Source organism: Antedon bifida, chromosome 3, assembly GCF_963402885.1.
Source record: "Antedon bifida chromosome 3, ecAntBifi1.1, whole genome shotgun sequence".
Classification (NCBI taxonomy): domain Eukaryota; kingdom Metazoa; phylum Echinodermata; class Crinoidea; order Comatulida; family Antedonidae; genus Antedon; species Antedon bifida.
Genome location: NC_136228.1, coordinates 25,750,742 through 25,765,122, shown reverse-complemented (window position 1 = coordinate 25,765,122; position 14,381 = coordinate 25,750,742). Strand labels below are relative to the sequence as shown.

At 32.0% G+C, this 14,381-nt stretch overlaps 1 protein-coding gene across 8 annotated transcripts in view; it reads left to right on the top strand.

Moving 5' to 3' along the window:
* The window catches only part of LOC144836853 (uncharacterized), a 103,717-nt gene extending 93,712 nt beyond the window's left edge, over positions 1–10,005 (top strand). For 4 of the 8 annotated variants that reach the window (XM_078691738.1, XM_078691737.1, XM_078691735.1 and 1 more), the window contains 8 exons: positions 891–1,070; positions 3,597–3,691; positions 3,777–3,851; positions 4,609–4,761; positions 8,305–8,424; positions 8,560–8,656; positions 8,784–8,932; positions 9,602–10,005. In XM_078691738.1, coding sequence (XP_078547864.1) covers positions 891–1,070; positions 3,597–3,691; positions 3,777–3,851; positions 4,609–4,761; positions 8,305–8,424; positions 8,560–8,656; positions 8,784–8,932; positions 9,602–9,797 — 1,065 coding nt within the window. In that variant the 3' untranslated portion in view covers positions 9,798–10,005. The remainder of the gene's footprint in view (positions 1–890; positions 1,071–3,596; positions 3,692–3,776; positions 3,852–4,608; positions 4,762–8,304; positions 8,425–8,559; positions 8,657–8,783; positions 8,933–9,601) is intronic. The other 4 variants (XM_078691740.1, XM_078691739.1, XM_078691741.1 and 1 more) reach the window with 3 other exon arrangements.
* Positions 10,006–14,381: the final 4,376 nt, after the last annotated feature.

Genomic DNA, 14,381 nt, shown 5'->3' with positions numbered 1-14,381 from the left:
TCCATCTTGCTACGGAAATGGTCATAGGCTATATAAAAAGTTTGTAAACAAAATATTTACTGAATTATGACTTCTTAAATAATAAAAAAAATACCCCTGGATCAAAAGGCTATCAAATTGGGAATTCATCCCATGTGGCTAATTTAATGCAAATTGTAGAAAAAAATGCCTATTTTGAATCTATTATCGCTCTTCGTGATCCTCAACCATTTTTTCGACTTATGAAAACTAATGAGTAGATATAAATTCATGTAACAATTTTGCTTGACGAGTGAGTGTCTTGATGTCATTTTTTTTCTTTTTTATGCTAGTTAATTAAATTTAATTTTCAAGCATCTCGCTTAACCGTATTCAAATTTCCCCATATTTAAATTTTTTCATAATTTTAATATTGATGACGTCTGTCATGTCTAAACATTTGAATAACCTGGGTCACTTAATTTCATCATTACAGTATTTTTCCATCTCTTATATAGCTCCTCCGAATTGTGATAGTGATAGTCATGATTAAAACATATTATGGAAGCTGTTGAATTGTAGATATGAATTCCTGTAACAATTTTGCCTATCATATATTGTGACATCATCATATGGCCAGTTGAATTTAAAAAATCAAATTTTCATCTTTTGCGTCATAATTCATCAAATTTAAAAGAGCGGGCATCTCGATCCTGAGTATCTGAAGTTCAGATAATTAATTGGAAGCTGTTATTTCCTTGTTTCATTTTGAAAACATCGTGTTAACAATTAGTTAGTATGTATATAATAATACAGTATGACACAAAATAGCACTAACAACATATTATTTTCTTCAGGTATGGTAGTACTGACCAGTTAACATCCAATAATTGATTAAGAACATTGTTATCTGTTTGATGTTAATATTTTAGAATGAAGTGCAGGAAAGTAACAATAGCCTTAACTCATCCCTGCTAGACTTAGACAGCAAATACAGTGCTGAATTGGCCATGGTTAAGATACTACTAGAACATGAGTCAGAATTGGAAACAAAAATTACAAGTTATGACATGAGGGTAAATATACTCAATGAACAGGTGGCTTATTATAAGGTATGTTGGTCAATACAAACCAATCTAATTACTAATACTAGATGGTATGTTTGCTTCGCTTGTATACCATATAGGTCATGCCTTTAACCACAGTAGAACCCCATATTAAGGGTACACTTTTGGGACACTAACCAAAAAAATAAAATTATCCCCTTAATAGGAATTCATGCGGAAAAAACAAAAAAACGAATACTACCGGTATATACAAAAATGAAGAATATCTGGACTCCGAAAATAATTGAGAAGAATTGAAAATTTAGCTACGGGAATTGGATGGGGCAAGGTGGTGGTGGTGGTGATGGAATTGCAGTAATGGAATTTATCAAAAACGCATTACGTGTACAATAAATGAATATTATAATGAGGTGTCAAGGTTTACTTACTGGTGTAATGATAATTATTTTAAATTAAATACCAAAAAGACATGTGAAATGATAATTGACTTCTGGAAATTACATGAAAATCTGAAAATTGTAAACGATAACATTAGGGTTATGTCTGAATTAAATACTTAGGTACCACTATTGATGATCGGTTAAAATGGAATCAAAATACACTCAGACTTTATAAAAAGGGTCAACAAAGACTTTATATGATGAGACTAAGAAAATTTAATATTGACCTTTGGGTTTAAAAAAACATTAATTTTGCCAAAATGTTCTACATTTGGCACGATTGATCTACGCTAATGTTTTTAGAGTAGTAGTAACCTACATGTAAAATTACAAAATCAGCAAGAATACTAGGCACAGGCCTTCTGCCTGCTACTAGTAAACCCTATGATTTGCCGACATTGATATAGGTAGGCTATCTTAAGTGTAGTAGCTACAACGTGTAATCATGATCTACTGTATATACTCACCTTTGTCTACTTCTTGTGGGAATAATAATAATGGACAAGGTACTTTTATTCATTAATCCATGCTTCGTTTGTTGATGGTTAAGTTTGCCTTTGCGTCTACTTTTCAAAACGAGCGCTAGAGAGTAGTAGAGTCAGTGGTGACGTATCACAACCATACATAGCCAGCCAATCCCGGATCAGGGATCGCAGTCAATATGATAATTCAAATATAAAAATTGCATATTTTATTAATATAACCTTCTATTATTATATATATTAAAATTACCGGTCGTAAGAAAGTGAACTTCTCGTAGTCCAATTGTGATGAAATTAAAACAGAATTGTTCAGCAATATATTGTCAATTAGTCATCGACACAGATATGTCAATAGAACAATCAGACTGCGCATACGATTTCTACATGGCTACGTTTTTCTACGGAGTTCAAAGAGCGTGTTTGTTTGATTGACAGCAGTGCTTTAGTATAGGCAAGCGAGAAAATCGTTTGGTGTCACCATCGATGCATATCCTTCTATTCCTTAATTCATGCACAGTGACAGTATTTGTGTTCCACTAAAACATGTATTTTTTGCATTAGATGATATATAAGACTCAGAATCATTGTTTGAAAAATTAACACAGTGGTTATTGACACATCTTAAAAATATCCTTGACCATGAAAACCAAATTGGTTAGGTTACCATTAAGCTTTGTCTACACTATCAAACTAGTTTGACAAAAAACGTGTGATGTAGTGATATTAAGTCATTATATATGGGCATATCACATTTTTTTGTCACATAAAATTTACTAGTGTAGATAGAGCTTAAGTTGATTTTTTAATAATGGCAGCATTAATTTGCATAAAATTAACATAACTGGTTATTGACACATTAGATCACCCCACGAATGGTATTAAAATTGGCCATAAAAACATAAGTATGGACACTAAAATAGTTTGATTATCATTAGTATTGATTGAGATGGCAAAAATTGATTTAATTTTCATAAAATTAGCATAACTTTATTATGTGATCAATCCACAAATGGTCTTAAAAAGATCCTTGATCCTTGACCATGAAAACATAGGTCTAGACACCAAATTGGTTAGGTATCTAGTATTGGTCAAGATATATAATGGCAGCACTAATTTGCATAAAAAGAATACAGTATATGTGATAATCTATGCACATGTTGACATAGAAAATTGTTTTTTCCAATTCCAATGTTAGAGAGCGGTTAAGACAGTGGAACCGTAATTACGTAGCTATAATCGGCTGGAGTTCACTCACTCCATTGATCCACAGCCATTGATCATAACTGGGCCCTCTGGGAGACTAGTCTTTGACTGAAGAGGTCGCCCAGTATAAATAAAATATTTCAACGCAGTTCAAAAAGTGATTCTTCATGGAGGGAGGAATCACACAATATGGAGGAAGCAGTCATGCATTACATTTGCGTTACAAGCATGTAGAGTGTATAAACACATATAATTAATATTAGATTGCACTTAGATTAAAACAGTGTTTTTTTTAGTGTGGCTATAGCTATGCTAGTCATACAAAAAAATTTGTATTGAGTGAGTAAAACTATTACTTAATCAAGTTTTTTAGCTTATGATATAAAAAATTGAATTCAAATTTAAATTTACTTTATCATGTGTCAATCAATCTATCTCTTTATAAGAACCGATTAAAGAAAGAGGAACTAAGATTGCATCGAGCCAGAGAAGATATTTTACAAAACAACAATGAAACAATGTATGAGAAGCAAAATGTAATGTAAGTCAATTTGAATTCTTTTTAAAGTTTTGAATGACACATATTACCAAACAAACTTATATTTGTGAACTTTTCTTTATTATAGTGATGATCTAAATAATGAAAACAAGATTCTGGTGAAAGAGAATGCTAGATTAAAACAAGATTTAACAACAGTCATGTAAGTTTACAAAATGCAATTAAAATTGAAACAAATATATGGGGCTCCAATGTTTATGGTTGTAAGGTCATTAATAATATTGAATATAATATTTCAAACAGGATCTATTTATTTTAATCTGGGATTCTTTCGAGAAGCCTAGATTTTGAAGTTCTATTGTATATGACAAAAATCGATCTAAACATCACAGATGCAATGTCCGAGCATTTGTGTCTCTATATTGGCCCCCTCTTTATCAGATGCAACAAATTATTTTCATAGCTTCTAGTTGGAATATATAGGTTGGGTGATTATTCGAGGGTGTAATATGGTAACATGTATAATCAAATAAATGCCCCTAGATATGAACAAATACTAATAACAATAATACAATTAATTAACATCAAGAAGTGGAAAAAACAGTAAAAAATACTTAGTAAATTGTATATCATGGCAGTCAATGAATTCTACTACAAATAGAAATGTGTTTTGGTACAATAATGCATGTGGCAGGGAGTTTATTCAGGAAAAAAAAGTTTATCCTATCGTATTGTATCGTAAATCCTGTATTAATTAAGTTTTTTAAATGTTAAATCTTCACACCAGGCGACCATGCTTCACTGTCCATACAGCCTACATAAGTGAAATTGATTGACGTAATTCATAAAGATAAATTCACCCAAAAAGTGAAATAAACTGTATTTTTTTAGATCTAACTTTTTTCAGTAGGGACAGAACCAACTAACCTTTATCTCTCTCTCTCTCTCCCCCCCATCAGGAAATGTATGGAAGAACAGAAAATAGAGTTTTCTAAAATTCAATCATCTGCATATGATAATGATGTAAAACAAAGAGAAAGACAATGGAAAGTAGAACAACTAACAAAAGAGCTCTTGATAGAAAAGCAAATTCAACAAAAATTAGAGAAAAGGTATTTTTTAATATGCATAGTTTTATATATTGTGCTCTGGGAATGAATGATAACACTAAGTATTTTACTAAGAAATCAGACCATGTGCTGATGTTCAGCTATCTTGTAGAACTCCTTTATTTGTCTCTAATCCAGTCGTTAAATTGCTAATATGAATATATTACATTACTTCCTTTTAAAATTTGAATCAAGTGATACAGATATTGGTTTTGTAAAATACAGTATTAATTATAGTATGGCTATCCAACATAACATTCTAAAACTAAGTAACAATAAACATATAGCGTTTCCTTTTTTAAATGCATATAAAAAAAACAAGATCTTCTAGATTTAAATTAACTATATTATAATGATTACATCTTTTTTCCCTTTTCCTTTCTCTCTCTTTACATCAGATGTGGTATCCAACATCATGTGATTAGGATGTATTATTTTAACCAATCGTCCTATCTTAACTTCATACTTTCTTGGACCTAATACCTTTATTACTACTATGCCATTTAGCCATTTGTCTTGTCCTTTACCTTGTGTTCTCATGTTTTTCACGTTTACTTTGTCTGACACTGAAAAGATTCTTTCTGATTGTGTTTTAGGATCTTTATGTAGTTTTTGGCTATATTGTTTACATTCTATTCGTTCCGCTAAACTAGGATTTACTAATGACAGTCTTGTTCTTAAATTTCTTTTCAGAAATAATTCAGATGGTGTACACTTGGTAGTTGTATGAGGCGTCATTCTGTATCTGAATAAAAAGTTACCTAGTCTAACTTTGATATTATCCTTTTTGCCTTCAATCACTTGTTTTGTTAACGCTCTTTAATGACTCTAACCGATCTTTTGGCAGCCCCATTAGTGGGTGCATGATAGACAGGTGAAAACGTTAATGCAATAGCATTATTTTGGCAAAATAAGTCTGTACTTGCAAACTGAGGACCGTTATCACAAACAATTTCCTCGGGTAAACCGAAATGTGCAAATATTCGTTTTAGTTCCTCAGTGGTCTAGTTGGCCATTTCCAATGAATAAGTGGTGTGGTAGGTAAACAACTCCTAACACTTTGGCATGGATTACAACTTAACCATATTCTTAATATCTAGATCAAGCTTGGGCCACCACATCTGGCAAATTCCAGGGTGTTCCCAATGTAATTCTGTTTTATCTCGTAATTCAGTAGGAATAATAACTCTAGGACCCCATAATAGGCAATTTCCAACACATGTTAGCTCAAGCTTTCTCTGTACAAATGGTTTCAAACTATTATTTTCACTTAGAAGTTTACATGCAGACTCATTAGGCCATCCTTGCTTTACATAATTAAGTACTTTACTTAAAGTTTCATCTTTAATAGTCTTTCATTCAATTTCATCTGCTTTTATTGGAAAGTCTTCATCGATACTGTAGATCGCATGTTCAAGTTTTTGGGTTTCTTCTTTATGTGGTAAACGCGATAATGCGTCTGCCACTGCGTTATCCTCTGAACGTATGTATTCTATTTCGTAGTTGTATTTGTTAAGTAGTAACGCCCACCGTTTCTACTAGCTGCCACTACCGGCACCTCGGTGGTTAGACCTAGTATCTTAGTTAATGGTTTGTGGTCCATACTAATCGTAAATTTTCGACCTATGAGATACTTGTTAAAGCGCTTGATTCCATAAATAATTGATAACGCTAACGCTAACATTAGGCTCAACAACAGTTCGGGGGAAAATCGCCAACCAACGTGTGAACAACAACTTTGAGATTGTCCCTCATTTGAACTATATTTACATTAGATTCCACCTTAAATATGGTTCTACGTACCTAAACATATATTAAATTGGTACTTAGCATTCATAAACTTTAGTATTCACTGGTTAGCATTCATAAACTTTAGTATTCACTGGTTAGCGTTTAATAACTTTAGTATTCACTGGTTAGCGTTTAGTAACTTTAGTATTCACTGGTTAGCGTTTAATAACTTTAGTTTCTTTACAGTCCTTTTCAATCTACGACATTATTCACTGCGCGTTCAACATCCGGGATAGCAACAGACACAACTCTGATTTGCTATAAATCCTACAGTATCAATTACCCATGACTTTGGGATATATACGAAAATACCATTGACAGCAATGCCTCAAATTGCCGATTCCGGTCCCCTACAAGATTTAATAAATTAAAGACAACGGCTAATTCTTTTTCTTAACTATTAAACATTGAGCTATACGAAATTATAATAATTAAAGTATATATAGATATATGGTAATTATGTGAAAACATACGGCATTAGATCTGACCCTTCGGGATACATTATGTCACAGAATTACCCTAAAAATGGCCGTCCTCCTCCATAATAAATCATTTAAAAACATAAACCTAAATGATCTAATGTGTCGAATAATGACTAATTTCTTAATTATCATCTTTTTGTCACATCATCATTCCATGGATTGATTACATACTGTATCTATGTTATAGTACATAACTATCTGTATCAGAACAAAAATCTGACTACAGGCCACATTATTTGCATTTGCTTCATACAGTAAGTTATCAGCATGACATCAAATATAACGTTTCCCGGCTCTTATTCTCCTATCAATGTTTAGTGGTAGCGATGGCCCATCGAGGCACTTAGTGACATCCCATCGTACCCGTATAGATAACAGGGGCAGCCTTCATGTAATGTACGGTATTATATGTACTGTCAATACCATAATCTACTTATATAAGGTGACTGCCCTTTCGACATTAATAATAAATGACATTTTCCATCCAGTTCGGTGTTTTGTTTCCTTTGGTTTGTCCTGGACTCAGTTGAAACAAAATAATGTTTATTCAATCATGAAATTCTTTCATATTAGATGCTTCGATTTTAGCCGTCGCGACCGCTTATCTTCTTCTTCTAACCATTTCCAATCGCCTTCTGACATCGTTCCAATTTGAACCATGCTAAACAAAACCACAAAACACTTATTCACACAAGATTTTTTTTTCTATCTCAATGGTATTTTCGTATATCCCAAGGGTAATAATTACAGTGCAAAAACAATTAGCTGTGTGGTTAAATCTTGTAGTGGCTGGGGAATTTGTGGCTACTGTCTTGGGCAACGTACAGAATAAAGTTGCTATCAATGGTATTTTCGTATATCCCCTGCAATGGAAAGTTATAACAATATGATGTGTGGCTCTTCGAGTTATTAAATCTTGTAGGGTCGGAATCGGAAATTGTTGGCCTACTATCTGGGACAACTTACAGATAAAGTTGCTGTCAACGGTATTTTCGTATACCAAAGTATAATACTTGCCTATCCGACTTGCTTCATTCATAATTTTTTATTCTAAATTGTTTGTGCTTTATTTTATCTTGAAATTATTTTAATTTAATTATTATTGTTACATGTTTATGTCTCGTCATGATGTATTTTTGGGTTAGGTCCCTAATGATCAGCTTCGGCTGGATGGACCACCATCGTAAAATATTGTTGAAATAAATAAAAATAAATAAACACCATGATACTTCAAAGTGGGGGGAATCATCACATTCAAAATTTATTTTTTAAGTTGTAATGACAAGGATCAGGAACTTTGTAGTGTAAAAAAGCAGATTTTAGCATGGGAAGAAAAGCAGAAGGAAGTAAAGTCAAAACATTTTAAAAATGATAGAAACTCAAGTGATCAAAGGTAAGCTGCATAAAGTATAACAATAATAAAGGCTTACTTGTTCTTCATCTTCACACTACCACTGATTTCCCAATAAATTTGTTCTTGCCACATTGACAGAATTCAGGTGTTGTCTAATTGGTAATGTTTTATTAGTATTGTAGACCTAGAGATTATGATAAAGAAATTAAGATCAGAAGTCAAATCAATAAAATCTGTGCCACAGGAGAATGATTGTGATGATAAAAAGAAGGTAATTAACTTGGTAAAAACAGCAATCTTTAATATTTACATTATTGTTTTTATGAATCCTGACTACAAAGAAGTCCTGGCATCTAGAGTTAGGTGTTAAATATACTCCATAAAATCTTTATCAATAGATCAGAGAACTTGAATGGAAACTTCATGTTCTTCACATGCAACGATTGGCAGATCAAGAAACAATCGGCCATCTACAGGATAATCTTAAAGATGTTATCAGCAAATTCTCAGACAGACGAGATGGCGTCATTAGTTCAAAGAATGACAGGTACAGTTGAACCATTATTTTACATGCCATATGGAACCAAAACAATTCTATTTGTCAGAATAAAGCTTCTGATGCAAATTAGGACCAAGTATGCCATGTAATGCGCCCACAACTAGAATAAATATTCGGCTAATACATATTTGAGTTACAATTTACATAATTAACATATTACATGATTTTAGTTTAATTTAAAAATTACTGATCACGATTGCATTAATACCAACATCTCTCTAAACTATATCTCTTGCCTTTGCTTTTCCATTTTTTTACAATCTTACTGGAATTGAACTGTAATCAATCGAAGAAGAGATTTTCCTACTTTCTATATCATGTTTGCACTTAAATATTCTTTATTTAATGCCATTTGGAACAATCTCCCAATTCATATTCATAAATCTCCATCGTTAATTCAATTTAAATTAGCAATCTATAAATTTCTTTATATTAGGCAACTACACTAAATAAATTGAATTGAAAAGTTTAATTTAATTTTGAAGTTATAATTTACTGTATAGTTTATATTAAAGGGCAGTCAAAACCTTTTAGGAAATAGGAACTTTCCCCTCAGTTATCTGCCCTGCTCCTGTTTGATGTTTTTATATATTTAAATATTTTGTGTATTTTGGTGGAAATAAATATAATTTTAATATTATATTTAAAATCTTTCAGGACTAGCGCTATATCAAGTGACATCTGCCAGGCTCTCACTCGTGCTCAAGTACGAGCGTATGCAATGAATCTTAATGAGAGCCCTCTCTACCTGTTTGAAAATTCACAGCATGGTGGCCTTCAAGCACCAGACTTCTCATTTAAAAGCACTAATATGCGCACATCTACTCCGAACCATAGTAGGCCTACACCTTAATGTTAAATACTAAAAACATAATAAAATATATTTTTGGCCACTAGTTTTTATTAAACAATAAATATATGTTTCTGTATTAATAAATTATGCAGTATTTTATTCTGCTATACTAGGTTAAGTTAGTAACAGATGAACAAATATAATTAATAATAAATGTGTATTATTTAGAATTAAAACAAATCTCCTGAACAAAATAAATCAAAAAGTTGTTATTGCTGTATTTATTTACAAAAATCAATGAATTACATTCTGAAGTAATAGTTCATGGGCTGTACACCATAACCACCACAAATCCCTACATTTTTGGTATTTTCAACACTAAATTACAATTAAAAATACAAGTTTGTTCTTCAATCTGCAGTGGGGGCTGCTAGGGCTCAAATGAGAGTGATTGATTCAAATTCTTGCAATATCACCAAATGTTGTGTTGGTTCCTGATACTCTTTATTTCAATTTCTGCTGGATGCCATTTGACCCCATGGGAACGGCTAATTTACATAATTCAAAATGGCCGCCATTTTTACAATAATTATGTAAGAGAGGGCGGACAAGGTGGTAGTGAAGGTGGATATTATGAAGAAGTTCTCTAAAAGATGGCCACCAGGCTTAATCAACAATTTAAAAAAAAATTTGTATACAAGGATCGTTTTAGAATACATCCCTGTGGTGATTATGCTTTCTCGGCACAGGGTAGTGATATTGGTGTGCCTGATTATTTGATTTGAGGCAGCCATATTTTAGACTAGAGAGAAGCCCTCCCACAGATGGATGCATTTCGAATGCATTGGAGTTGATAAAGTAGCCTTCTGCTTTCTTGTCTATGTTACAAACACAGAATAGTAACAATCCTATTTGGTCCAATAAAAAAATTGGGAAAAAAATGAAATACTATTTTTGACATTTGATCTATAATACAAAGCATTGCTATATCTTTTTTGTCGTAAAGTTGCATTTGTAAATTTATTTTTATTATTAATAATCCTAATTTAAATATAATTACACCTTTGATACTGCATTGGACATAAAACCAGTGCTTAACCTTATAAAGAAACAGTCTCCAGTTGCATCTCTCAACCTTCGAGATTTGACCCTAAAAATTTGCATGCTTGTAGCGATAATCACTGCACAACGTCAACTAACACTAAATTTGCTGAACCCCTCAGCCCAGTAAATATTTTTATACTACAGCACAATGGATTAAATGCGAGATGCAAATTGCGGGCATTCATGTTACCTTACTCAACCAGGTTGGCAGCAGTTTCAAAAGCAAAACGGTCTATGCTTTCAGTTTTTGATATTATCACATCACATTTTTTTTTTTTTACATAAAGTTTGATAGTGTAGACAGCTGAGCTTAACATACACAAACAATTTTATTTAACGGTGGAATTTTCGACCATCTAGGGGTGTCATTTACCTAAATTTGCTTCACCGGTAAGGTTCTACAGTACTCAGAAAAAAAACATTATAATTAAAATGGGTAATATGTAACTCTAAATGCAAGTAAGGCTATTTTATTGCAAATTGAAATGTAGATTGTGAAATTTGTTTATTACAGTTATACAAGTTGTGTTTAGGGATTGCATTTGAAATCCCATTCTGGGGAAGTTATACTCAGAGAATCAAAGTGTTAAATTGAGATAAGCCATAGTTTAATTAATAAATCTTTATTACGGTTATTTAATTACATAACCCAAACAAACTGGTCATTGAGGTCAGAGTTTCTTTAAACTCTTATGTGATCTCGAACGATCACCATTAAAATAAAATAAGGAGATTAAACAAAAACATACCTGATTGTAAATGTTCATCTGGTTTGTAATTAATTAATAAAGTGTAAACAATCTTCTTATCAAACCAGACGAGGATAGAAAAACAGAAGAATGTAACATTACATCAGCACTTGCCAGATGCGGATATCCTAGTTGGTCGTTCAAACAAGCAAAACAACAAATAAGTAAAACAAAAAGAAACATCCAAGAAGAAAGTTAACATCACAGATAAAAAAGGTTTTGTTGTCATACCTTATGTTGCAGGTCTATCTGAACTGTCCTAAAATGGATGTTGAATGTAGGCCCAATGGAAATAAAAAATATTTAATCTGATGAATGATGGCAATAAACATAGTGCGCAGAGTTGAATTGTGGCAATAACAATGAAATCAACTCTCAGTGAACATACTGCAGGTAAAAACCCAATCTAGGTCTGGCTTAATATTTTTTCCTATGAATTTGTTGTTTATTTGGTTTCATTCACTGTACCTGGTTAATACCTAATAAGAAATGTGCAATATTAATTATTTATTTTCATGTTGAAGATGGATTTGGATTTTGGATTTGGATGGATTCAGTATTTTTATTTGTCCCTATACTGTATATGAATCTGTTCTCAAATGAAATATCACCATCATGTTTTAACTTATTATAGGTGATCATGAATTATGAATTAATGTAAACATTTTGTTTTTTTGTTTCGTAATATTCAACCAAGAGGAAAAAACATTAACATAAATATTTAACATTTTTTCCCCTATTGGGTGTTGTGACATCAACATATGAATGATGAATGGTTAAATTTCAACTCGGCTTCAGCTTGTTGAAATATAACCTTTCATCATTCACTATTCCACTCATAAACATTAACTATTTGTAAACTATATGACACAAAATAAACACACATTGTAATAACAATTATAGCCATAACTAATAGTTTTTCTTGATCAAATTTTTAATTCTTGATATCAGAAAAAATACGACCAGTATTAAGAACAATTATAGCGGAATAGTGAGGTACCTTGGCTCCAAAAAAAGGGCCGATACTTCAAATTTAGGTAAAAGCATGAAATTTGGTATGGCAACTCGTATCGAAAATTCGCAACTTTTAAGATTTGAGGCCACTTCAAATTTGACCTCAGATCTCGTAAACCGTACATCCTAGAAACATGAAAATAATGTCAAATGATGCAGAGGTACTACTTTCTATTCATGTTTAATAGAAACATAGGCATTTAAAACAATACTTTGGGAGTTATTGAGAAATAATAGATCTTGGCCTATCGGGCGAACCTTCAAAATGGTAAAAAGATGCACTAATGTGACATTTGACTGTGTTGACAGTGTATTGGTGATCATATAACTACAGCAATTATGTCAGAGAAAAATTAAAAAGGGAAACCATTCGATCCATGAAGTGATTACCTGCTGTCTCTACAATCTGATAATCAATGCATTTGGAGAAAGTAAATTGCAACTAGATTTCATATGACGAATTATAGGCTATATGCATTGATTTAAATAAAGATAATTGATTTTTAAAAGATATTTTGATTGATTGATTTTCTCAGAATCTTTAATTATTTATAATATATGATAGGACCTTTCTAACGCGAATACAATAGCCGGTACCACAATCCGATCAAAGATCCCTCTGCGTATAATGTCATAAACCACATTTGTTATAATATATTATATTACATAATAATAAAGACATAAGTTACTTTTTATCTAGATTTCATTATAAATCATGTGTATAATCTATACACTAAGAAATAAATTTGAACAAACAATACGGATAATAAAAAAAAATTTCCAAGGGGAGACTCGATCTCAGTACCTTGAATGCCATAGACACGAGCACAGACCACCGAGCCATACACAACTGACTAAAAGTTGTAGAAAAATTCTGTGTATTTACTATGCAGTAACCACTTTGGTGCAGATAGATTATTACATACCGCAATGAATTATAATTTTCTACTATGATGACATCTCTAAAAATGTAAAAAAATTATGCACTGTCAAACTATATACTTTTAACTTTAATATATGAACTTTTGAAGGAAGAAAGTTAATGTTAAGTTTGTTATTTTGGCCTAGGAAAATGTCATAATTTGTTTGATTGTCGAAATTAATTTTTTTAAATTTAATATGCAATTAATTATGACTTAATCAACTTTTGCTCCCTTAATTTAATAATAAATCATACATAAGATACATAAAAAAATAGGTGTTCCCGAGCATTTTGACAATCTATATTAATTTTAAAATTTAGCATATTTTCACCATTTTGTTAACTTACACGTGCGTAGCCTGTCACTTTTGACATGCTCATTCTGCATTTTACTGTTCATATGAACAGTAAAATGCAGAAGTCAAGAGGGATGTCGGTGTCGTAGGAATCACGAAAAGTCCTTCGGCACTCAAGCGATGGATGATTGCCGGACCAGAGGTGTGATGACTAGTTGGTGAATTTGAAGCACAACTGAACATGATACCAGACAAAGAAGTAAATCACCACCTTGAGTACGGCGACAGTTGTAACTCCACTTTCATTAAAAATGTCTAATGTTTACTGAGGTGTTTGAAGAAAAGGGCAACCATTTTGATGACAATTCAACTGAGCTTATATCAATGCACACAGGAGATATACCTAACACCAAGTTCTCGTCTCTGATCTCAACCCATTATAACTTCTTCAAAGCTGTTCAAGAAGATGGAATGCATTGTATAACAAAATACAAAAAAAGCTGCAAGACATTCTTCAGTCAAAATAATGACAAAAAGAAAACATCAACCACCAAACTGA